Source organism: Mesoplodon densirostris, chromosome 13 (assembly GCF_025265405.1).
Source record: "Mesoplodon densirostris isolate mMesDen1 chromosome 13, mMesDen1 primary haplotype, whole genome shotgun sequence".
NCBI lineage: Eukaryota > Metazoa > Chordata > Mammalia > Artiodactyla > Ziphiidae > Mesoplodon > Mesoplodon densirostris.
Genome location: NC_082673.1, coordinates 74,947,179 through 74,973,095, shown reverse-complemented (window position 1 = coordinate 74,973,095; position 25,917 = coordinate 74,947,179). Strand labels below are relative to the sequence as shown.

The following is a 25,917-nucleotide window of genomic DNA, read 5'->3' as shown; positions in this document are numbered from 1 at the left end:
ACAGAGGAGCGAATTGCCTTTGAGAAAAGGAGGGCTGCGATGCCACCGAGAAGTGTCATATCAGACACCATTTGCAGTGATGCACCAGATGTAGCATGCCACTGTCAGCTTGAGATCCCAAGAGTCCGTGTAACAGTCCCAGACTCCTCTGTCAATTTCAGCAACTGTAAAGGGTACCTTCAGAAAAATTCCACAAGGACTATCAGAATAAAACTGTTTTTTTAGAACAGTAAAAGGGTAAAGAGGTGAGGCTGATTGGAAATACACAGCATAGCTTTTAAATAATGACAGTCAAGGACACGAACATTAGAACAGCATGTGCAGATCTTAATCATACCAGTTTCTAGGCAACTGGTTCACCCAGGTAAGCAAGGGCTGTATAGATGAGAAATTGACATTTTTCACCTCTCCCCTCTCCACCCCAGTAATAAGGACCCGTTGTTTTATTGTGCTTTATTTCCTATTTCTAATTGAGTTGACTTTCGCTGGTAAGGAAAGAAAAGTACTTCAAATGGAAACCCACCTTTTATTTAAGTGTGAAACAGCTCTTACTTTTTCTTAATGAATTATCTTTCAATGATGTAGAATGATTCTGAAGTGTTCTTATTAGCATATGATGAGTGGGAATTAAATAAAGCATCAGATACTGATCTGAGCTGTAAGCTGGTGGATTCTGAGCCAAAGTAGACTGCTTAAATTGGAAAGCTTTGCTGAGGAGTCGTGTGCATGAAAGATGATTAATTCTGGGACTACACTCATACTCAAGGTCTGCTATCTGAGAGCCATGACTTATAGCTTTATTTATAAAAGCAAGTTATGGATTTTTTAAAAAGATTGTCAATGGATATATATATATATATATATATATATATATATATATATATATAAATAATTCATGTGGGGGTTAACTAATTTTCCCCATTTTGTGGTTTTCAGTGGAAGTACTGAGCAATTTATTGGCCCTTGTTTCTGCCTGTGCTTGTATGCATGCATTTTCAAGCAAGTAATAGAGCAGCCTTATATGATTCGGGTTAATGCTGGGTTTTACATAGAGAGCCAATGTTATAATCAAACCCATCAAACCCACCAACAGCTCTTTTGGAATTCCAGGGAAATAATATAGTGACCTGATATTTTTGTACAAGAATATTTTCAGACATCGTACAGCATATTACTGATTTAACACTTTTGCTTTTTATCTTTCAAAACAAATTCACGGAAAACACACCTATTATTTGATTTTAAAGTCGCTTTTCTCAAATCTTGAAAATTAGCTCTAGAATTTCTGTATTTGTAACCGTTCTCTCCCCTATAGTTTTACATAGACAAATGTTCCAGGTTAGGTTTGTGTGTTATTTTTCAGAACCGTATTTTAGCAAATACCTATGCAAAGAGCTTTAAAAAGTATAACTTTTAAAAGAATGTGATTTTGTTCACTCAGATACATGTGTTTCTTGAGTTTTACTTTAGATCAGCATTTTATTTTAGATCAGTGTTTCCCCAAAGTAATACAATTAACATGTAATGCAAGTTCCAAGGGGCATTGATTGACTGGTGTTTTGTCGGGGGGCAATTAAAGGGATTGGTCATCAAAAATGTTTGTTCAATCTGAGTTAAAAAATGTTAAACAGATTTCATGATTGCAGGCCTCCTCAAAGACTTTATTGCACATTGCGATTCTGCAAGGGGGGGCATCCTGTGTGCCGTTCCTAACGCTTACCTACAGAACTCCTCTCTAAAGGAGCATCTTGTGAAGCTAGTGTTAAAACACACACACACAAAACAAAACAAAACAAAAAAACATTTTGGAAAACACAGCTTTAGGACACTGATTTTGCTTTGTTTCCTATTTTAAAATGCTAAAGAGTAAAGTCCCAGCCTGAATACTGTAGGAAAGCTTTGATGAATTGTAAATTGTAACGTACTCTTTCATTATATTTTCAAAATTACTGGAATGTTGTTATATGAGAGAATTATACTTGTGTATTGTAAATAACATATTAAAATACATATATAATGCCAATAGCTTAATTCAACAATGTGTAATCTAAGGTGCTCAGTACTACATGAAGTGTGAGTTAATTATTCACAATTTAGTTGCAGAGATCCTATTATATATTTATAGACAAAATGATCATAATTACAAATATTTCTTCATCACTTGAGTTTTGGACTGATTAATATCTGGATGCGGGTCAACAGAAACTACATTCTCTGTGTTTATAAAAGTTTAATTTAAATATTTATATTTTAGAAAAATATATTTGAATAAAGTTAATGCATTTTCTGAATTAAAATGTGTTATTAGCAAGAAATAGAAAATTTTACTAAGAGAATTGTGTATATAAATCATTTTTCTTCCTCAGAGTTAAACTGTATCATATCAGAGTGGCTATGATGAATCAATTTAAATACTCATTTTTTTCTCATTCTGAATTCAACAGGTTATAAGTTTACACTGTGGATTTAATCTTGTTGATGTGTGTTATGAATGTTGTGAATAACACAAACTCATACATCTGGATCGTGCGTGAGTATAGTTAGCAAATCAACTGAGTGATTTTGGGGGGTTTGTTTTTGTCCAGTTCCCTCTGTGCTCTATCTGTTTCTTATTTGAATTGATGAATTATTAAACTCACAATGTCTGTCCTTTTAGGGGCAAACCAACACCAATGAATGATGTCTTAATCTATATTTTGTGGGAAGCTGCCCATTTGTTAGATGTGATTAGGTGAGCCCTTTGGTCTGGTGACATATCTTTAAACCATCCCATTGGAATTTAAAGAAAGCCAACAGGAAGACTGCTATCAATTTTTTTTTCTGACTTGAATTAAGTAGGAGGAACAAAACTATAAACCTATTCAAAAAAACACTCAGGCAGAGACGTTTCATTAATTCTATCAATTGATGCATTAAAATGCTGAAAAATGCATGTTTCTTTATCCAGATGCTTGTTGACCCTGATTGGTTGAAGTCAGAAGGAGGTCTTAATGGGCAGAAGGATTCTTCTGAAATTAATGAGTAGGGCCTTTCTGGCCCCTGTTACAAATACTCTATCTTGAGGGGATTGGAGTAGACTGGGGTAAGGGAGTAATTTTTGAATGTACCATGGGTTTAAAAAAAAAATGTGCCTATGTTTATAGCACTATGGATATCATGTAAAATTGATATATGAATTAAATAAATATTCATCTCTGAATATGGTGGGCTGGCTGGTGGTTTCCTAATAGCCACAGAGGGATATGGGAGTGTAAAGACACATCCTGTTAGTCTGTGCCTCCAAGACTGGCCTTGAAAGGTGCTAGTGTGTGGAGGTGGGGGCATGATGCCACTAGCAATTTTTTTGTGTGTTTTTGTGTATAGAGTTCCAGGATGGGTCTTCACCTGGGGCTTAGGGCTTTCAACTCATATTTTAACTAAATTTTCATGGGATTTTACCTGTACACCAAGCTCCAAATACTCAAATTCTCTGTAGAACTTGGTTCGTGTCTAAGTTACTTGTAATAAATGTAACAGGCTGGGGTTGAGAAGTCTTTTACTATTTGAAAATTTAGTAGTATTGAGATTTAGAACTGTAGAATCTGTTCTGAAGAGACTTCAGAGGTCATCAAGCACATTATTGCTCAAAGTTTACCTATAATTTTAGCAATACTACCTTAGTATTGATATTTTAGGATATGGAATATGCTAGTAATATAGCAACATGGTGTATACATATAAAAATGAATGTACACCAATTATAACTTTTGGAAAAATCTGTACCACCACCACATACACTATAATCCAAGTACTACGTTTTGAGAAACACTGACCTTGTAGCATATGCCACTAAATTCAGGAATCTCTTCAATCCATCGTACTTGTTCATTCCACCTGAAATTGAAAATTTTCAGCTATGGGGAGGAGGCTCCTTATCTCCTGAGGCTGGCCACCCCATTGCCGGATGGCTACAGTTGTTAGAAAGTTCTTACACTCGTAGAGCCCAAACTTAACGTCTGTGTCAATTTAGTCATCACCCTGTTCTACTCTAGAAAACACTGAAAGTCCAATCTTTATACAGGACACGTGAGTGTCCTGTATAAAAGACAAAGCAAGGCTGGGGGCTCCTAGGTAATATAAAATGATCTGAAAATGGCTTTAAATAGGATATTTAAACTTCCTCATTTTTATCTTTAAAGAACCAATTGGCCAAGATTAAAGCTTCCACAGTACTTAGTGGTGGGAAATGATGGGAAAACAGGCATTTATACACCCATTAGTAGGTATATATTTGGCAATAATTTGGAGGGCAATTTTGCAATATCTATAAAAATTTACAAATACATGTACCTTTTGATTTATGGGAATTTGTCCTACAGATATATTACAGAAGTGCACAAAGACTAATGTATAAAGATCATCTTTGCAGCAACATTCGTAACAAGAAGCTGAAAAGGTCAACGTGACCGTCGCTAGAGCTAAATAAATCATGGCTCACCGATGCATCAGAATATTCTGCAGCTGTTACAAAGAATGGTCCATCTAATATGGACAAAATTTCTAAATGCAAGTTCTGCAAAATGCAGATATAGATATAGATGTGTAGATATATAGTCCATTTGTTCTTTAAAAAGAAGTGGTTTTCAAGAAAAACGGTACTGCGGGGCATTTGGAAGTCTGTGCTAGTGCTGTTGTCACAATGATGGGGCTGGGGTGGGGAAAGGGGTGCAGGAGTATGACACTATCAGGTTCTACAGGAGCAAACTGGAAGCTGCAAGATGCTCAAAGCCTAGGTCCTAGCTCACACCATGTCATTTATACCATATTCTACCAGTCAAAGCAAGTCACACTGCCAGCCCAGATCCAAGGACGAGGGAGACAGACTCCAAAAGCCTAGGTTCTAGCTCACACCATGTCATTTATACCATAGTCTACCAGTCAAAGCAAGTCACACTGCCAGCCCAGATGCAAGGACGAGGGAGATATCATTAAGTTATATCACACTGTTAAGTGAAAAGCAGGCTATAAATTAATATACATATACACACACATCACACATATAAACACACGTACACAAACACACACATGTATGACACCAATTTTGAAAATATTTTAAGCATAATGTTTAAAAATATTAACAGTGGTTACCTATAGACAAAAACAATGTTAGAATTTTTTTCCACTCTTTTTTGTATTTTCCACATTTTCCAGATTTTCTGCCATGGGAAAAGGTATTTCTTTTCTGGGAGTCTGTACTTAGTCATTTTCACTGTGTCTTATTTTCATAAGTTTTGCTCTTTCTTCATTTTTGATCCCAAGTAAACATGAATAGCTCAACAGTGGTGGCTCTAGGGCAGGGGTAAGGGAACATGGCTAACTGTGTGAATTTTCTTGCCAATATTTTCTAAATCAGGGGCCGTCCAATAAATCATGCTTATTGGAACACAAGAGAAAAACCACTGGCAATGTCTTACTTAAGACTCATTAATTTAAATAGGCCTAACAACAAAGACATTTACCAAGAAGTAAAGAAATATCTTTTTCTATTTATTGGAATAATTAAATAACCAAGAGTAAAATTTGTAAACATATATAAAAATATTAACTTAAAAAATTAAAATATAGTAAAACTATAAGTATATAGTTAAAAATACATTAAATGAGCAACCTCAAAACTATATAAATATAGGATATTTATGACATTCTTTAGAGATGTAATATCAATTCTTTGAATAAAGTTTTAAATTTGTTTGTAATTTTCAAACTATGGAAGGAAAAAGTAAATAATAGCTCTGTCCAATTTATAATTATCCAAAGAGAATGATTCTGTGTTATTTCTTGCTTGTCTTTTCTAATACCCATTCAATCACCTAGGGAGTGAAAAAAAAATATGATTATGGTACATTTCTATTGGAAACACAAGTGATAGAAAAAGATATTGTTAAAACTTCAAAAGAGTATGGTACAAAATGTAAAGCAAAAAATAACCTGTCAAAATCTTAAAATATATATTATCTTGAAAATACATTTTTCTAGCAGTTACCAGTGGGGACAGGGAAAGGGGAAGGGGCAATATAGGAATATGAGATTAAGAAGTACAAACTCTTATGTATAAAATAAGCTACAAGGATATATTGTACAACACAGGGAATAGAGCCAAGATTTTATAATAATTAAAAATGGAGTATAACCTTTAAAAATTGTGAATCACTATATTGTACACCTGTAACTTACATAATATTATACATCAACTATACTTCAATTAAAAAAAAAAACTAAGGAAATGATTATCACACACACAAAAAATCAGTAGAGTGGTTACCTCCAGAGGTGATGCAGTGGGATATGGTGGGGAAGGGATTCTTTGGGGGTTTCCAAGGTCCCCACAATATTTTATTTCCCAGGTTGAACAGTGAGTGAGCCCAAGGATATTCTCTTTTAAAATTATTTTTTTAAATTGTATGTGCTTCTTTGCATTTGTGTATACATATTACATGTTAGATCATGAATTTGTAAATGGAAAAAAAACCCACATTTTATTTTCTTGCTCAAGAACACTTTTTGCTGAACTTCCGCTGCAGAATACAATAGTGTTCTCACTGGACAAAATGAAGGGTCTACTCTATTTTCTCACCTTTATTTGAAAATGTACTTTCAAAGCATCACTAAAAAGAAATTAAACTAAACTTTGAAAATAGCTAATCGAAATGGATTAATTTTTCCAGCTCTTTTTTTTTCCTGTTTCTTTCTTAACATCAGTTTAGAAGCTCTTTTGTTAACAGAGAAATCTCTTAAATACTACTAAAGATTCTGCTTGCATAAGTCTATTATTAACTATTTTAAAGAGTGGTCATAGGGACAAAGTTGAAAAGACCACTCACTAATTCTTACTGCATATATTACAGCATCATAGCTACTAACCTGCAATAAAATAGCAATTTAATTGAATGTAGTTTCTTGGGAATAATTTATGTACCTGTACAACATTGTTGCTTGCTGTTTTCTTCATTTCTTCAAATAGACCCCTTGAAGTTTTAAGATCCTAAACATAACAAAATACAGCAGTTTAAATCTGCACACTAAATTACAGAGAACAAGTCATTATTAAATAAACTTGAGATGATCCTAAATCATTCTGTAAGTATCAACGTGAAGAGGGAGATACTACAAAAAAATCAAAGTAACAGATTATAATTTAGTTCCATCCTGAAAGGTCAAAGTACTCTAGCCAAAATACATCCATATATACATAAATCCATGCCACTCTAATCTCACATACTCAATGGCACTGACCAAACCTAAGCCCCATCCTCAACTATGAGTGGCCACATTAACTTCATTAATCAGGAAATGAATATACAGTTTATATTTATTTTTCAGATAAAATAACTTTTTTTCTCTCTCTTCTTTTTGGCTATTTCATTCCACCACAAAGAGGGAATGACATAGGAAATAAAACTGAAATCTCTGACTTGTAAAAATGTAATGACTATATCAAATTATATTATAAAAATTTTAAAATCCAATTGTATTTAAAAAAAAGGAACCCTCCGCTGCACTTCCAAGCTATGTTCCATTGAAGTAGTCACTTTGAATTCTTTCAGCTCTTTCTCTTATTTATACCTTCATGTTTCTAAATAATAAGCTTATACTGTTATTTCGTGATTTAACAGTTCTAGACAGTGATTGCTGTTATCCTGGATTCAGATCTCTGAATCCTCCCACCTCCCTTCTCTTCCTCTCAGTAACAGCTGCACCACAATTTTTTGATTAGTAAATAGTCAGTGTTTGCATTTTATACCTAAGCAAATATAGTTCAATCCTGAGCTAAGTAATGTATAATGGTTATAATTTCTCTTTCATCTGTTTTGTTTATCCTGTAGTTGAACTACGTTTGCTTAGTTTTCCATGTGTGTAATCCCACCCCCACCCCACAATGCTGTGAAAGACTGATTAAATGTACAGCAAAGTTCTTCAAACACTCAGGGATACTGGATAATCTCTCACTTCAGCTTTTCATTTTTTGCTTTTGTTTTCTTAATTGTATTTTTTTAAACTGGAGATCCTTCTCCCATAGCCTGCTCCAATTTGGTCCAATTGCTCCCTCAGCCTGGTCCCATTGGGACTTATCTTCCCCAGTCTAGGTTAGTTTTTCTTTTATTTCTTGATTCAGTCCCTTGTTCTATTGAATTTCATCTTCTCACAGATTCATCAAAAGGGTACACAAATGACAGAATTTTTCAGACCTTCCATGACTGAAAGTATCTGTACTGAATCTTCATACCTGACTGACTTCTAGACCAGGTATAAAATACTAGGTAAATCACTTTCCTTCAGAATTTGAAGATACTCTTCTACTGTCTTCTGGCACACAATGTTACTGTAGAAAAATCCAATGCCACTCTTATTGATTCTTTATATGTAAACTACTTTCTCTCCTGGGAAGCTTTTAGGAAATATTCTCTCTGTCCCAGGAGATGTGACATTCCACAGTGATGTGGCTTGTAGAACTGTCATCCACTAGGCTGGACAAGCTGTGTGCCCTTTCCAGCAGGAGGAGTGCGTCCTTCAGGTCTAGAAAATTTTGTTATATTTTTGAGTTTTCCCTCCTCTAGTCTCTATTTTTGAAACTCCTATTATTAGCATATTGGATCTTTTGGATTAATTCCCCCATTTTCTTATCCTGTATTTAATGTTTTTATCCTTAATTTTGTCATTAATTCTAATTTCTGGTAAATTTCTTAATCTCAACTGTTAAGCCTTTCTATTCTACTGATTTGATCTTATTTCTAAACTTAAGGAGCTTTCATGTTCTACAGTTTTTGGAAACAGCATCCCATTCCAGTTTTGTGCACCCAATTATCTTCTCTCTGAGACAGTATAGTTTTTTATGAAGTTTTCTTCAGCTTTCTGCTCCTTCATAGTTCACTTTGTTCCTTCATGTTTTGGCATCTGCTGTATTAGAAGCTTTCCTCAAAAGTATGCTAACTCTTGACTGTCCAGTCATATTTTAAAATGAGATAATAAAAATCTTACTGGAAGCTCTGTCTGTACAGAGCTTGTTCATTGGTATCTTTACAAGGTAGGGGAATAAGGGGCCAGTTGGACTTTTTACCGTGGCCTCCAATTCTTTTTTCTCCAGAGACTATTTCCTGCATTGTCGCAGGGATGGGGCAGGGGGGTGAGGATAAAACTATGTATAATATACTTATCTGTAGTTAACATTGTGGGGGAAAAGCATGCAGAGCAAACTGAAGGCTCCCCAGTTCACTCTGTAGATCTTTATTTAACTCCTCTTTTTTTTCACCCAGCACCTTGCCCCTGCTTTCCATGATACTTGGTGTCTCCAAGACCTGAGCAGGTCAGAGACTGTGTCTGTTGAACTGGCTTGGCTCTCACAGGTATCCCCAGGCAGACATTTAGGCTGTCACTTCTTCTACTCTGTTATACCACGCTTCCATGTGGTTTTTTTTTTTTTGGTTCAACAATGTATGAAAACACTTCTACATTTCTCCTTTCCTCTTTTCTTAGTTTTTGTACTTTCAATACTGTCTTTCTTGAGAGATTTTAGAAGGGAAGGGAATCGAATGCATGCGGTCCATCTGCAGTTTTAATCAGGAACCCATATAAAATTGTGATTCAAGTCAGAAACTCTGAAAACTGGAACTAATCTAACACCATCTAAGTTTTACAAAATTGTCATCTGAATGGCCGATCTGTCCAATGTCTTACAACAAGCTGATAATGGATCCAAAATTAGAAGCTGGGTGCTTCGATACGCCCTCCAGTAGTTTCACTATGTACTAAAATTACTTGAATAAGTTGAATAAAGTAAGTGGAAGCTTATTATCAACTTAAGTCAAAGGCTTGTTAGGGAAACACTGAGGATACCAGTTAAAGTGTAGTTTTCTATATCTGAGAACTAAAATCAAATAAATCAAATATAAAATTTTTGACTCCAATTTTTCTACCTCCATTAAAAAAATTTGGTAATAAGCAATCAGTGATAGCTTATTAATACTTAAAAATACTCAGTCAATATTATCTTGTGTCAAATAGGAACATTAGAACTTGACCTCGATTTTGCAATCAGTAGAGAAGACACTGTACCTTTAGATAGAACTTGGAGATCTCAAAGAGACGTTGGCTGCAAGCCGTGAAACATTCGTGAGCCTCAGTAATCCTGTGTTTCTTCAGGGTTTCAGTAACTACTTCTTTCAGTATCTTGAACAGAACATAGTACACAACTAATTTGTCTTGGAAAAGGTACAAACATTATTTCAGCTTTAGAGCTGAGTTCTGTGAATCACAGAACCATGTAGCTATGCTAAAGATAGATAAGCTCATTAAGACAAAAGCATAGAGAAGAAAGGAGATCTGAAACAGTGACACAATCACACGTGTCGCAGGCTATCTGTCAGGAAGAGAGGACTACAGTATCTGAAGAGAGGAATTCACATCCTGAGTTCTGAATCAAAATCTGAGTGTAAAAGGTACACACAGCAGGGATATACAGGTGTGTACTTATTTTTTATTATGGAAAATTTCAAACATTGTAAAGAGAATATTTGTAACAAATCCTCATCTCGATATATCTACTACCAGTTTCAAGAAGGATCAATTTGTGGCTCTTTCTGTTTCACTTATATGCCTCCATTATCCTTCTTGCACTGAATTTTTTTTTTGCTCCATTTTTTTGGCCACAGCGCACAGCTTGCAGGATCTCAGTTCCCGGACCAGGGATTGAATCCAGGCAAGGAAGTGAAAGCCCAGAATCCTAACCACTAGGCCACCAGGGAACTCCCCTGAATTATTTTAAAGTAAATTACAGATACCATTTCATTTCATTCATAAAATTTTTAGACAAATGTTTAAAACGAATCAAATGAAGAAATTTCTTCCCGTGCAGAACTAAGAGAGTCAGGAAATAAATCTTTACCCGTGTGTGTTTCTGTGATCTTGATTCCTTAGTGGGCCTTGATGTTTTTGATTCATGCACACTTTTTTGACCTGAACTGGCATTTGTAGTGACTTTGGGAGTTTCATTGCTAAGAACTGGAAGAGATGGACAAGTCACAGATAATGATCTCTCTGCCCGTGGCTTTATGGATGTCACTGCATGATGATGATGATTAGTAATGCCACTTCTCTGAGAAAGAAGAGAATCTGAACTTTCAGATTTCACAAGTCTAATGGGGGGGAAAATATAAAAATGCAGATTAAGTGAATCAACAACGAAGTCCATTTTCCGTCTTAAATGTTACAACCATAACCATTGACATATAAACCCAAGAAAAGCAAACACAATTTCTTGCTACTACTGCCTAAAATAAGCAGTCAACATCATATCATACAGTTGCTCCCTTAGTTCTTCAAATGAATGACTAGAACACGGAAGGCAGTGAATAACATTCTAGGATTTCAGCTAATATTAAAAGCTAATAGGAAAAGCAACTAGCAACATTTCTGTCACCCTCCCCGTTAATTTACAATTTCTCACATAAATCAGGGATGGCACTCCAGGCAATGCTATCTATAGATCCAGTACTCATCTGTCAAGTACTTATACTTTTCTATTAAGATAATTTTGATGAAGAAACCATAATAATCATGCTTGTTGTAGCTATGCAACTACCTGTGCAAAACAAACAGAAATAAAACTATAAAAGTAGTTCTTGTTTCAATCTTTCTAAAATGTTTAAATTTCCTGTTACAAGATAGGGTCTCATATTTTTCAATTCTGTTAACCTAGAGGCCACAGTGTACTTTCTTGTCTGGAACACATATCTATCAGTCACAGTCAGAAATAAAAAATATTATTACAAAATACAGTATCCTAAATGTTAATGGATTTGCTTTTTAGCTTTATCGCGTGTAAAAAGTACCATGAACCTGTAAAGTCCTCATGAAAATAATTTAGTTATTCCCCATTAGGGAAAAAGTATTCTAATAATTTTCACTCTTTAAAAGAAGATTTGAAAGTTTCACTTTAAGGTATTTGATACTTTTTGAAAGATTTACATATAATAAGAATTTACGGTTTGTTTTAGGTGTCAAAGACCTAAATTTGACAAAGGTTCTAAAGATATATAAATTCAACAGAAATTAGAGTGTTTATCTCATAAGCTTCTAATTTCTGTTCAGGTATTTGGATATTTTATTTAGCCAGCAAATAAAGTAGCTAGAAAGATCTCATTTTTAATATATTATTATGTAGGCTTTAAAGCTATATTTTATATGAAACAAGTTGTTTTAAAAAGGTACCTCAGGGCTTTCCTGGTGGCGCAGTGGTTGGGAGTCCGCCTGCCAATGCAGGGGACACGGGTTCAAGCCCTGGTCTGGGAGGACCCACATGCCACGGAGCGGCTAGGCCCGTGAGCCACAACTACTGAGCCTGCGCGTCTGGAGCCTGTGCTCCGCAATAAGAGAGGCCGCGATAGTGAGAGTCCCGCGCACAGCGATGAAGAGTGGCCCCCACTTGCCGCAACTAGAGAAAGCCCTCGCACAGAAACGAAGACCCAACACAGCCAAAAATAAATAAATTAATTAATTAAAAAAAATTTTTTTTAAAAGTTTAAAACAAAACTAACAAACAAAAAAAAACGGTACTTCATGGGAATTTCCTGGTGGTCCAGTGGTTAGGACTCCTCGCTTTCACTGCCATAGCCCAGGTTCAATCAAAAATGATACCTCATGAAACCCCTTGTTTAAGGGGCCAATGTAGGTAGGAAACAGTGAGAAGAGAGCTAACGGAAAAAATGCATCCCTAAACATCCTCTTCAAAAGAGCAGCTCAGCTTCTTAATCTATTGGATAAAATCGCCAGTGTTCCATGGCTTAAAAGCTTTACAACCTATTGTGCTGATGGGCTGTATATTAGCATATAAAGCAAGAAACAATGTGTTTTTTCCAAGTCATTTCTTTGTATAACTTATAAGCATAATCATCAACTGCTCACAATACAAACACAATTCCTGGTATGAACGAATTACATTAAAATCTGCACAGAAAGCAACTTAAAAATCTGAAAGATTAATTCAATTACCCTCGGACTGAAATACTTTCTGTCAAGATACTATCTTTATGTACTTAATATACCACCTTTTGGGGGGATAAAGGCAGTTCAGATCTTTTGATCTCCTTTTTACTCGGGAGACTTCAGTCCGGAGTTCATTTTGTAAAGCTTCTCCATCAGGGACACTTCCGGGCTCTGACAAAACTGCTGGAGACGGAAGAGGGCTCAGTACGGTAGGTACTGGAAAACTTTCTCTGGTGCATGTAGTTTGAGTTTCATAACGAATAAGACGAGACTGAAGTTCTGAAAATCCCCCGTCTCTTTCTAATGCTTTTCGGTCATCCAAGCAATATCTAAACAAGAGAAAGATCTTTAAAATCAAAGACTCCATGGCAGCCATGGGCTTTTCCCTGCCAATTAGGGAAAAGCAAAACATGTACTTAAAAAGCTCTTACTAAACTTCCTAATAATCGTTGGAAGGTTGAGTGAACGGCCAACTTCCCTCACAAGTTCAGTTTTTTCCAGCCTGCTACACAACATGGCAAAAGATTTTAAAAATTTGAAGTACAATCTGATTCCTCTTTGACTGTTTCTGGGCAACAGATTAAGTTAATCCTCTGGCTTATTTTCAAAATAATACAGGTGCTGTTTTGATACTTTTTAAATCTCTACCAACCTCTGATTCATCAGCATGGCTGATATGTAATGACGTGAAATGCTAACTTCTGTTAGAAAAAACAAGTTTATTTTCAACACAAAGATTAACAGGGTATAAAGGCATTCTAAACTGGCTCACCAAACACAGCTCAGAACACTTTGAAATTTCCCTTTGAAACTCATTTCCACCTTACTGACTGATTGACAAATTTTCCTTCAAACACTTTGGCTGTGTGTGCGTTTGCTTTCTAGCTAAATCTGATTTAAGACATCAGTGAGATGTTTGCTCAGTGAATGCTTCTGGACTTAAAGAAATCCCATCTTAGGGACTTCCCTGGTGGTCCAGTGGTAAAAAATCCACCTTACAATGCAGAGGATGCGGGTTCTATCCCTGGTAAGGGAACTAAGATCCCACATGCTGCAGGGCAACTAAACCCGCGAGCCACAACTATTGAGCTCGCACCTCAACTAGAGAGCCCACATGTGGCAAACTACAGAGCCCACGCACCCTAGAGCCTGCACGCAACAACTAGGGAGAAGCCCGTGCGCCGCAACAAAGAGCCTGCGCTGCAACGAAAGATCCCGCGGGGCCAAAACTAAGACCTAATGCAGCCAAAAAATAAACTAAAATAATAAATAAATAAATGCTTTGATAAGGCTTAAAAAAAAAAAAAAAGAAATCCCATGTTGTTAAGTACAACAAATAAGCATATCAAGAAAATCACCAATGAGATGTGTGACCTTGGAATACCCTTCACATTCTCCCCTTCTACATCAAGGAAACAGTTTCACATATACGATGATAGGACTTTAAACATTAAAACCTTTTTCTGTTACCTGTCCTCTTTACTTGTAAAATTCTAAGAAGTTCCTTAGAGTCAGAACTTTGGGTCTATAAGCTTTTAGTTCAACCTCAAGGAGTGTATCATTACCCCAACGTGATTGCCTGATGGAGGTTTTCTCTTTCTCTTGTGACACATATTTGATTTCTAAGAGTATAGACTAGAGAGCCAGACTCCCTGGATTTAAATCCAGCTCTACCACTGTGTGAACATGGCCAAACTACTTAATTTTATCTATGCTACTGCTGCCTTTTCTGCAAGGTGAGATTCATAGAAGTTATCTCAAAGAGCTATGGTGAGGATCATGAATGGGTACACGAAAGCACTCAGAAACAGTGCCTGGAACATGCAAGCAAAGCAGTCAATAAATGTATGTTGCTGCTATTATCATCACCATCATCATCATCAGTGGTTTTATTTTCTACCACAGCAAATCTTATGGTATGCTGATGATATGTAGCTCAGCCAGGATTCAGACCCAGGTTGGTGACTTCAGAGTCTGACTTGAACCAATCTAGTATGCTATCTCTCAGGTAAAGTGTAAGGGTCATCTTACTCAGGGGTCAACCCACGGCTGAACATTAGAATCATTTGAAGAGTTTTTATGAAATACTGATGCCCAGAGTTTCTGATTTAATTGGTCTGGGGTTGGAATCAGTCTTGGACATTTTTTTTTAAAAGCTACCTAGGTGATTCTAAAGTGCAGCTAGGACTGAAAAATCTCTGATATAAACCAACAGTTTAATTTAACAGGAGGGAAAAATGAGCTCCTAAGTTATACTGTTAACTGGTGGCAGAAGAGTGACTAGAACCTAGGTCTCTCAATTCTCTAACATTCTTTCTCTAGTCTGTTGTTTAATAAAACACATTTCATTAAAAATCAGCCCCAACCCTAAAGATTACTGATGAGTCCTGTTTCTATCCTGGGCGACTGACAGAATCTAGAATACCACTAAGAACCATAAATGTTAAGGAAAAGTTCTAGGAGAGAGGAAATGTAATTACTGATTGGCTTACAAGAAATTTTTCAGAGAAAAATAATGCATAGTTTGACTCCACATGCGTATTTTTTTCTACTCTAAGATTTTGACTCTAAGATGCAGATTTTTTCCTTCCAGTTTTAACATCTCTTAATCACAGCTGTTCATAATGGCATGCCTCCACCTGAATTACGTGCACTGTGCATATTGACTTCAATTGTCATTTAAAATGTCTTCAAAGTGATTTTACTATGATTTGGCATCAAAACAAAAAGTGACTTTGTAAATAAGAAAGGAACAGAAACAGAGTAGGAGGATGCGTATTTGGTAATAGTGAAGTAAATATTTACTGTTGGATGAATGAGTACACTTCCACATTTTCTTGCAAAACAATAACCAAATGCTTTATGTGTCCAAAGAAAGAAAAATACCTATCAGAAGATGAAGCTATCATTGTCCTATAACTACAAAATAGGCAAGATACTGCCTAGCACACGCCAAGCAATGCCGACGAAAGCCAGAAAAACTGCCAAATCTCTTGGAATACATGAAAGAAAGTTCAGAGCAACAGGAGGCTGGTGTGGCCAACTGACTCTCAGTTTGACAGTGGAATTCAATTTGTTGTTAAAGAAAATGGTGCATCTTACAATCAATGGTAACTTACACTCCAGGACAGGAGAGAGAAGTGAAAAACAAGTCAACTGTGGATAGATTTCATTTTGCCTTAAGTAAACATTGATCTGCACTCGAGCAGTTTATATATTTCTTCCAAATATTCCTTATGTTTGAGTAGAGGAAAAGCTCAAGGATTCCAAAGGCTCACGGCAATGTAAGAAGAGAGAACTTTCTTTGCAGTGTCATATTTACTTTGAAATTTCACTAGAACTTTGCTTCGAGTAGAAACATAATCTACATTTAATGTGAATAGGCCCTCACACTATAAACCCAAATCCTGAAAAAAAGTATGTTTCTGGATTCACTGTGCTCACCTCCTGCAACTTTCTTAGTTTGAACTCAATGGCCCCAGATTAAATTTACAGTAAGGAAAATGGAGTCACGGCTAAATTTGTTTATTTGCTTATAAGGGCAGGCAATTTCACTTTTTAAAGTCCTCAAATTCTTATTTCAACTGTTTTTTTCACACTCAGACAGACAGAAGTTCAATGTTGTTGCATGTATACATACGTTGTTCCTTATTATTATTGAGTAGTACTGCTTTGTATATACATACCAGTTAATTTATCTACTCTCCCATTGATGTACACCTAAGGCTATTTCCAGGTTGTGGGTATTATGAATAAAACTGTTCTGTGGGTTCATTTACCAGTCTTTTTGTGGTGTAAGGTTTTCATTTCTCTTAGGAAAGTGACTATTAGAAATGCTGAGTCAGGGGGTCTGAGTATGTTCAGTTTTATAAGAACCTGCCAGATCCTTTTCTGAAGTAGATAAATCATGTTGTACTTCCACCAAAAATGTTCAAGGGTTCTGATTGTTCCACACCCTTGTCAACACTTATCGGTCTTTTATTTTAACCATTCTGGTGGCTGCACAGAATTTTATTTTATGGATGCACTATAATTTATTTAACCAACCTCCTACAGTTAGACATTATTTCCAATGTTTCTTATTTTAAATAACACTGTGAAAAATACCCTTGCCTAATAACTTTCAGTGTAAACGCTAATTTTATCATTAAGTGAAGTTAATCAATCTGATATTATAAACAACTGCATGGCTTTTGGTAGATTACCAAGCAGCCCCCCAGACAGGTTGTAACAATTTATACTCCAAGCTGGCTTATTCATGTCCCTTTACCTCCACCATGATTTTATGGGTGAAAAGGATTCTCACTGTTGTTTCAATTTACATTCTTAATGTAAATTTAAAAAGCTGACTGGTGAAGAAAACAACTCTTCATGTGTATTGGCCATATTTATTTCCTGTTTCAAAAACAAATGGTTTGGGGCTTCCCTGGTGGCGCAGTGGTTGAGAGTCTGCTTGCCGATGCAGAGGACATGGGTTTGAGCCCTGGTCTGGGAGGATCCCACATGCCGAGGAGCGACTGGGCCTGTGAGCCACAAATACTGAGCCTGCGTGTCTGGAGCCTTGCTCCGCAACGAGAGAGGCCGCGACAGTGAGAAGCCCGCGCACCGCGATGAAGAGTGGCCCCTGCTCGCCACAACTAGAAAGCCCTCACACAGAAACGAAGACCCAACACACCCAAAAATAAAATAAATAAAGTTATAAAAAAAAAAATGGTTTAAGATGTTGCAAACTCTTCCATAGGGGCATTTATCTCATTTTCTTATTGATTTGTAAGCATTCTTTAATTATAAAGAAAATTTACCTTCTCATTTATGTTCAAAAAATATTTTCCTCAGCTTAATCCATACTTTTAATCTTGTTTCTGTTGATAACTGACATTGCTGTTTTAAAAATTAGGACAAATCTATCACTCTTTTTTGATTTCTTCCTCTGCTAGAACAGATTTTCCCCTACATTTTATGCTAGTTCTTTACTTTCACAGTTTTCCCACTTTTAATTCTTAATATATCTGCGATTTATTTTGATATTTGGCGTGAACAAAGAATCATTTCAAACGGATTTATTTTTATTTGAATACTTAATCAACATTCTCACTACTATCTATGGAATATTTTTCTTTTGCCCTCTGATTTGAAATTATTTTTCTATCAGATCAAATTATCATGTATTCTTGCTTTTTCCTTGGAATTTCTACTTAGGTCCAGCCCCACATTGTAATTACAATAGCTTTATAAAAAAATTTTCCAGTAATATGATACAATTTATCTCATTCTTTAAACAAAAGAGAGGAGACTTCTTACCAGATAAATTATAGAATTATTTCATCAAAAGGTTCAAAGTTGACAAGAACTGTATTAAATGTTTACACTGATTTCAGGAGAATTAACACCTTTATAACACAGGATCTTCCCACAGAGAACAGGGCATGTTTCCCCTAAGTAATCAACATTGCTTTTATGTCCCCTAATACATATTATTTGTAAATTTTCCCATTCTACATTTCTTACAAGAATACTTCTGATATTTATGATTTTATCTGCTATTTTGAATGGGATCATTTTCATCCTGTTAAAAACTGGACATGCCTAGTTTAAAGGAAAACTTGTGTCTTTTATATGTATTTTATAACTGGCCACCTTACAAATTCTACTACTTCTAAGTCTTTCAGGTCTCTTCTCTGCAAAACAAAAAACAAACACAAAAAAACCTTTTGGTATCTGTTTTACTACATGTAACTCTTTTAAACTCTTTAGTTTTCCTTATTTTAACTGATTGGCTAGAACATACAGAAAAATGATTAAAAAGAAAAAATTGGTCAGAGCAGGTATCTTTTTCTTGCACCTGACTTTAACGGGGAGTTTAATTTTGATGCTCAAAAATAAAGTAACCAAAAATTTTTGCTTCTAGTATCAAATTTGACATAACTTTACATATTCTTTAAATAAAATAAATCTTATTTAAGCATAACAAGAAACTAAACATTCCTAGAATGACCTGTTGTCACTAAGGCCTTGCAAATTTAACCTAAAATACATCATCTCCATCATTCCATTTCTTGTCCTGGTGAAAATGGTAGATGTGCACATGACCTCCGGAACTCCTAATACCTCTAAGCAAGAGAATCCTTTGAAATTTCATTCATCTGGTCAATTAAAATTCCATAAAAATGTACACATAATTAACATGTTGCAAATGAGAATGCATTTTATCTAATAGTTTCTGAGCAATTACAATGACCAGGGAATATTAATGTGACCAGTAGTATAAATACACATTTGCAATGTAGGGACTAAAATGATTTTGACTAAAATATCTAGTAACTAATAATAGGATGTTTAAATGTAAAACTGATTAATCATCAAATAACTTTTATCCAACAGAAGACAAATTATTTGTGTATGTACTGCTTAGTTTTTTGACATACTTTCTCTTTGCTTCTCTACCCCAATTTATATCATTTTATTACAGTCACTCTTCACACTCACCTAAGATAAGCTACATCAACAACACACAGAAGAGTAAAGTGAAAATAAAAAACTCACTCAATTCCATGATAATGACATACTGAGGCTTTTTCAAAAGGTAAACCCTGAAGTTTCCGAGGACTAAGTTCTGGTGTCAGGACAAAAGTCTTTTCCCTGAAACAAAAAGTTTTTCATTTGTATTTAAAGTTTATTTAGTAACAAAGAGAAAGTTCAAGAAACTGTCTAAAGAAGGAAATCTGATCTTCCTTCTCTATAACTGGATCTCATATGGGACAAAGAAGGAAATGAAGTGAGGTTAAGCCTATGGGTTTTGTCACTTACATTTTCTGTGTCCCAAGTTTCGGAAGTTACCATACTACTTACTTCACAAAACTATTCTGAGAAATGGTTAAATCAAGAATAGAAAATGATTTCTAGTGGAAGTTCAAGAAACAGCATTATTCCTGAAGAATATTTTTTTCTTGGTATAGGAAAATGTTTATGAATTTAGCTAAATTCTTTTTTCCAGGGGAGTAAAGTCAAACTCCAATCTTTAGTGACAAAAGAAGTATTTACTTCCTCCTATAACCACATGGGGAATCCAGATTTTTCTTTGCCTGGGAATGTAGTCATTTTGACACCTACTTTAAGAATCAGTGACCTTTTAAATATCAAAGGATAAAAAGACTAACTGCTGATTTCAGTTCTTCTTCGGAAGTAAGTTTCCTATCAGCAGGTATGTTGGAACTAATCATGTGGTGAGCTTACATAAAATATTCATGCTCTACCCCTCCACACCCAGACCTGCAGGGCTACATCAAGATCTCAGGAAGAAGGCTGCTACAATTAGGTTAAGCTCTCCTAGTTGTTCTAATAAGTGCTCTCCTTCTCTGCCTGAGTTGGGAGGTACTGTTCTAATGAACTGAATCATGTTCCTAGAGCTCAGAACAGGTTAGATGGGAATGGGAGAATTATACAAGTGGTCTTTACACAGTTAATAGGCAGAATGAAATACCAGGGGCTTGAATTCAGAAGACTTCGAAATGGTATACATAAAAACAAGTAGATAGTAGAGTACCATGAATAAATTGGCTATCACATTTTCCCCCCTTGGCTTTAGTAATGAAAACTGCCCATATGCCACCAAAAATTAAAAATTATCTCGAGTACTAAGATAAGCACTTGAAATTATTACATTAAAATCTAAGACATATGCAAGTTAATGAATCCCAAAAACCAGAATTTATATTCAATGCATCCATTTAAACAGTTCTGCATAAAGTAACATGAATAAATTGCACTGATCCCAGTATTTTGATGACTAATTATTAAAGTGAATAATTTTGTAATATAGAACTATTTAGGTACCTAGCATTTTACTTCTTTCCTTTGCCATGTTGTCTTCCATTTCTTATTTTAATCTCTCTCAGCAGCTCTATCTATCTTTGTTTAATTTTACTCACACCTTGTTCTTTCTAAAGGAAACACTGTAATACATATGCATTTTGTCAATGTTTAATATTCCTCTGGTGTATATATAGGAGTCACCCCTGTACTCTGTTTAACTTAATATTGCATTTCGGGTGGTTCCTTGCATGGGTAGACATTTAATAAAAGTCTGCAGGTGCTTGATTCATTACCATGAAAGCTCATCCTTCAACTTTAATTTTAATAGAAGATATATTTGATAATGACACAGTTCTTTACTAACATCAAGGAATTATAGCAAACTTCCCTAAATAACTCACTGGTAAACTACAGAAAGAATTAATAGCATCTCCCCTAGACATTGCAGCTAGAAAGACATTCTGGTCAAAAAGAGTACAACCTACATAATCAGTTTTGGCAAACCCATCTGACTCTGCCAGTTCACGCTTAATGATTTGGAAGGACAGTAATCCAATAACTAAACAGATGAAAATGTGTACATAGTTCTTCCCTTTCTTGACTCCCACAAAAAAGATTATCAATCTCTCAAAGCTATGAGAAAAAGAAAATTACTCTAAAATCACACTATTTTTATGTCATTAAGATCATTAAGTCATTAAGACTCCAAATTATTAAGATCCTCATGTTTTCAAAGTTGCTCCCCATCTCTCTCTCTTTAGTGAACACACACATGAAGGCAATATGCTCTAACATTAGTTTTGAGAGATAACTGTCTTCAAATAAATCCTTTCCAAAATTAACCCTTAAATTCAATATTTGCCAAAACAAGCTTTGAAAAAGTAATCAAAATGTTCTATAATTTTTAAAGTCCTTTGGAAGGTTCTCAGAATAATGGATTAGAAAAAAGAAATTGGGGTAGTGAACAAATTATTCAAATCTCACAAGTATATGATGCCATAATTTTATCTGTAATTAAGTAAACTTCAGTAACATCCAGAATTAATTAGTAACTTAGTGGAAGTTGTCTTGGAAGTCAAATTAGTTGTAAATTATTCATGTAGACACTGAGTTCTTCCTTGGTAATGGTATAGTTTTGAAAGCATTTTTATTACACTTCCCCATTCTCTTCAGTTGAAAGGCTGTCCTTTTTGCTATTAGACATAACTGACAGTGTCACGGTAAGTAGTGGCAAAACCAAAACTAGAGAGTGATACAGAAAAGAGAATTTTTAAAAATATTTGCAAGTCAAATTACAATTTTTTCTTAAAAAGTATTGCCATCTGTATACAAAGTAAAAGCTGATTTCTAAGAGAAATATGCTGAGGTTGCTTTTATTATTCCTGTTTCCCTTATATTCAATACTACAAAACAGCAGGACATTTGGCTAAGGTAAAATGTGAGGATTAAGGCCAATTGATAAATGCTGGGCTCAAACTTGTAGAATTTGTCAAAGTGTCACAGAGCATCAATTAACTGGAGAAATGAGATGCGATGTGTTTTTTAAATGATTCCTTAAAAATTAGTTGAAATTGTAAGTTTATAATTTACCCTTTTTGAATCTGTAAAGGTTGAAGATCTCCAATTGGTAATCCATCTGAGGTAAAGAATTTCAGCAATTCTTTAGCATCCAATAATGTGACTGAATCCCGTGGACCCTCTTTGTGTCCCAGTAACTGTTCAGATGAACGAGGTAATGAACCAGTTCTGAGAAAAAAAATGTTATGTAGATTTATTAAAAGTGGATTAGAATTCACCATGGTCAGGAAAAGCTGCTATGAGCAGAAACCAGAAAAATACACACAAAAAAATTGAAGATCTACACATTTAAGAAAGAAAATAAAGTCACTGCAAATCACTTAGTATCAAAGTATATTTTTAAAAATCTGTAGGTCACAGTAAAACTTGCAGTTACCATGTCAACAATGCTACTATTTAACTAAAATAAACTGTTGTGGCCTCTCCCGTTGAGGAGCACAGGCTCTGGACGCGCAGGCTCAGTGGCCATGGTTCACAGGCCTAGGAATAAACTAGAACAAGAGCCTCAACAAGAATTAGAGAGAAACCTACAAAAAAGGTAGAACATGTCTTCTTTTTTCCATCCCACAAAGCCACAGAGGGACTCTAAACTTGAGCTTGGAATGGCAATGGGCAGAAATCAGGTGACATATTTTCAGAACTCTACCAGAACTCTTGTTCTAGTACGACCCTCCCACACCACATCTTATCCAGACGCTTTTACCTCCAAGTCAAAAACCGAAACTATGAAATCAAGAACTATGTGCCTGTCCTACTGTTAGTGTGGAGCCCCCAGAATAAAGCCCCCTTATTTTAGTTATGGGTAAAGGACCAAGGCTACCTGCCTTTTGATACCCCCGGGTGCCCTGTATCTCCCCTCCCCCAGCATTAATTCAGGTTTGAGCAGGTAGGGAACAGGACTACACATAGAGAGAAAATGTATGCAACTACCAATATAACATAGCCTAGTACTAAATTCTTAGCTATGAACAATCAAGGGCCACCAGACACTAAAGAACTACACCTAAGAGAAAAACACCAGAGGAGCAAATAAAACAGATTGAAAGGATCATTTAAGGAACAGATAAAACAAGCTAAAAGAAAATTCCAATTAATATCCTTATAGTATCTTCTCAATTCTCATTATTAAAAGAACAGGTAGCTATGAAAAAAAATAGGGTAGATAACAAAAAAGAATTATTAGGAATTTTTAAAATGGCTGCCAAAAATTTAATAGAAAAGATGAAAGTAAAGGTCAAGGAAATATCCTAGGATGTAGAGCAGAAAAGATGAAGAGATGGATTACTGAGAGAAGAATCAAATTTGAATGAAAGATCAATCCAGGACATCTAAAATTAGTTAAAACAGATATTACAGAGAAGAAAGAAAAAAAAAGAAAACAGAAGGAAGAATACTATTAAAGAAATAATAGAAGAATATTTCCCATAGTCGTAAGGCATTGGTGGTTCAATGGTAGAATTCTTGCTTCTCCCAGAGCTGAAAAAAAGACAAAAGGCTTGAGACCAGAATAGTTCACAGCATGATGGCCTCATGTAATTTCAGAACATTATGGAAAATAGAAAATTCTAAAAGTTCCAGACAGGGTAAAATACCTATTAAGGAACAAAAATCCATATCGCATCAGACTTCTCATTAAGATACGAGATCCAAGAAAATGCAGTTCTAATCCAGAAATGTATTCAAAAGAAATACCAGGATAACAGTTGTGCAGGTAGAAAGGGTCAGTCCAAATCAGAGTAGCAAGTTAGACAGGTGCAAGAAAAATGACTTCAAGAAAAAAAAAATTGTCTATTGCAAATAACATAAGGTGCCAGAGGAAGAAGAAGGATAAAAGGTGAAGAGAAGTAGAGATGTTAATTTCCTCCCCTTTCATAATGGGAAGTTAAAATATACAATCTAAAGTTCACGGGTGGGTTTTCCTGGTGGCGCAGTGGTTAAGAACCTGCCTGCCAATGCAGGGGACACGGGTTCGAGCCCTGGTCCTGGAAGAGCCCATATGCCACGGAGCAACTAAGCCCGTGCGCCACAACTACTGAGCCTGCGCTCTGGAGCCCACGAGCCACAACTACTGAGCCTGTGTACTACAGCTACTGAGCCTGTGCTCTAGAACCCATGTGCCGCGACTACGGAAGCCCCTGCGCCCAGAGCGTGTGCTCTGCATCAAGAGAAGCCACGACAATGAGAAGCCCGTGCACCGCAGTGAAGAGCAGCCCCCGCTCACCACTACTAGAGAAAGCCCGCACACAGCAACAAAGACCCAATACAACCAAAAACAAAAACAAATAAATAGACATTTAGAAAAAAATAAATAATCACGGGCAAGAAATGCAAGTTCTTTTATGGGTAACCTGTCCTTTTCTCAATCTTCTTTCTAGATTGTCATTTTCCTCCTGACCTATAAACGTTAGAGACCTTCAAGGAATGGTTTTAAGCTCTCTTTCCTTTTTCTACATGGTCTCACCAAGTGACCTCATCCAATAGCATGTATTTAGAAAAACCCTTTTAATGATAACTCAAAACTGACTTCCAGATCTCTCCTCCGATCCACCTAACATATCCACTTGCATAAGCCATAGAGCAAACTTAGCATCCTTAAAGCAGAACTCTCGATTTTTCTCCCCAAATCTGTCCTTAATCCAACTTCTCACCAATCTTCCCCAAACCGTAAGTGAGAACACCACTCACATGCTGTTCAAGCCAGAAATCTAAACTGTCTTGGATGCCTCTCTTTCCCTGTCCTCCACATCCAGTCCATCACAGGAAGGTTTTTTTCCCAGCTAAGCACCAAAATATATCCCAAACTTGTTCTCCACTACTACTCTAGTTAGAAATCAAAGTTATCTCTCAGCCTACAGAAAAAGCCATCCAACTGATCTGTCTGTTCCTAGTATCCTCCTCCTACAATCTATTCGCCACGAAAGAGTAAAAGTTATTTTGCAAAATCAGATCACGTCACTCTTTGGTCTAAAATCCATCAAAAGCTTACCAATGCACTTACAATATACTCCAGAGTCTGTATGAAAACCTATAAGGTCCTGTGTGACTGAATGTGCTTCACCCATTTATCCGTTAAGTCTCAGCTCCAATGTACCTTCTCAGGGAGCCATCCCTGACCATCCACCTCATCTCTCCATGCCCACAGCAAGTAAAATTACTCTCCTTCAGTCCCTTTGTTTCATTCATTACACACAGAGTAATTTATAAGTATTATATTTACTTGTCTGGTTACTCCTCTAAGAGGAGAGCCTGACACGTAGTTGGTACTCAATAAATTTGTTGACATCTATGAACAAAATGTTGTTAGAGCAAGTCACAAATGTTATAGCAAGTCACAAATGTTAGCAGCAGAGGATCTAAAGATAAAAATGTGATTTGGGGGAAGTGGGTTGGAGGAGGGCAATGCAAGAGAGCCTAATTCCTTCTCTTTATTCCATTATTCTACCACTCAACAATTATGTACTGAGTGTTGACTATGTATTGAACCAAAAACAAAACAAAAATAAACTCTGC

The 25,917-nt window shown here is 35.8% G+C and overlaps 1 protein-coding gene across 2 annotated transcripts in view; it reads right to left on the bottom strand.

The window, feature by feature from the left end:
* Positions 1 to 5,658: 5,658 nt before the first annotated feature.
* MTBP (MDM2 binding protein) overlaps positions 5,659 to 25,917 on the bottom strand; it is a 69,602-nt gene continuing 49,343 nt past the window's right edge. For both annotated transcript variants that reach the window (XM_060115849.1, XM_060115850.1), the window contains exons 16-22: positions 22,420 to 22,575; positions 19,561 to 19,656; positions 13,080 to 13,346; positions 10,919 to 11,168; positions 10,090 to 10,203; positions 6,956 to 7,021; positions 5,659 to 5,849 (exon numbers count right to left, since the gene is read on the bottom strand). In XM_060115849.1, the coding sequence (XP_059971832.1) occupies positions 5,811 to 5,849; positions 6,956 to 7,021; positions 10,090 to 10,203; positions 10,919 to 11,168; positions 13,080 to 13,346; positions 19,561 to 19,656; positions 22,420 to 22,575 (988 nt within the window). In that variant the 3' untranslated portion in view covers positions 5,659 to 5,810. The remainder of the gene's footprint in view (positions 5,850 to 6,955; positions 7,022 to 10,089; positions 10,204 to 10,918; positions 11,169 to 13,079; positions 13,347 to 19,560; positions 19,657 to 22,419; positions 22,576 to 25,917) is intronic.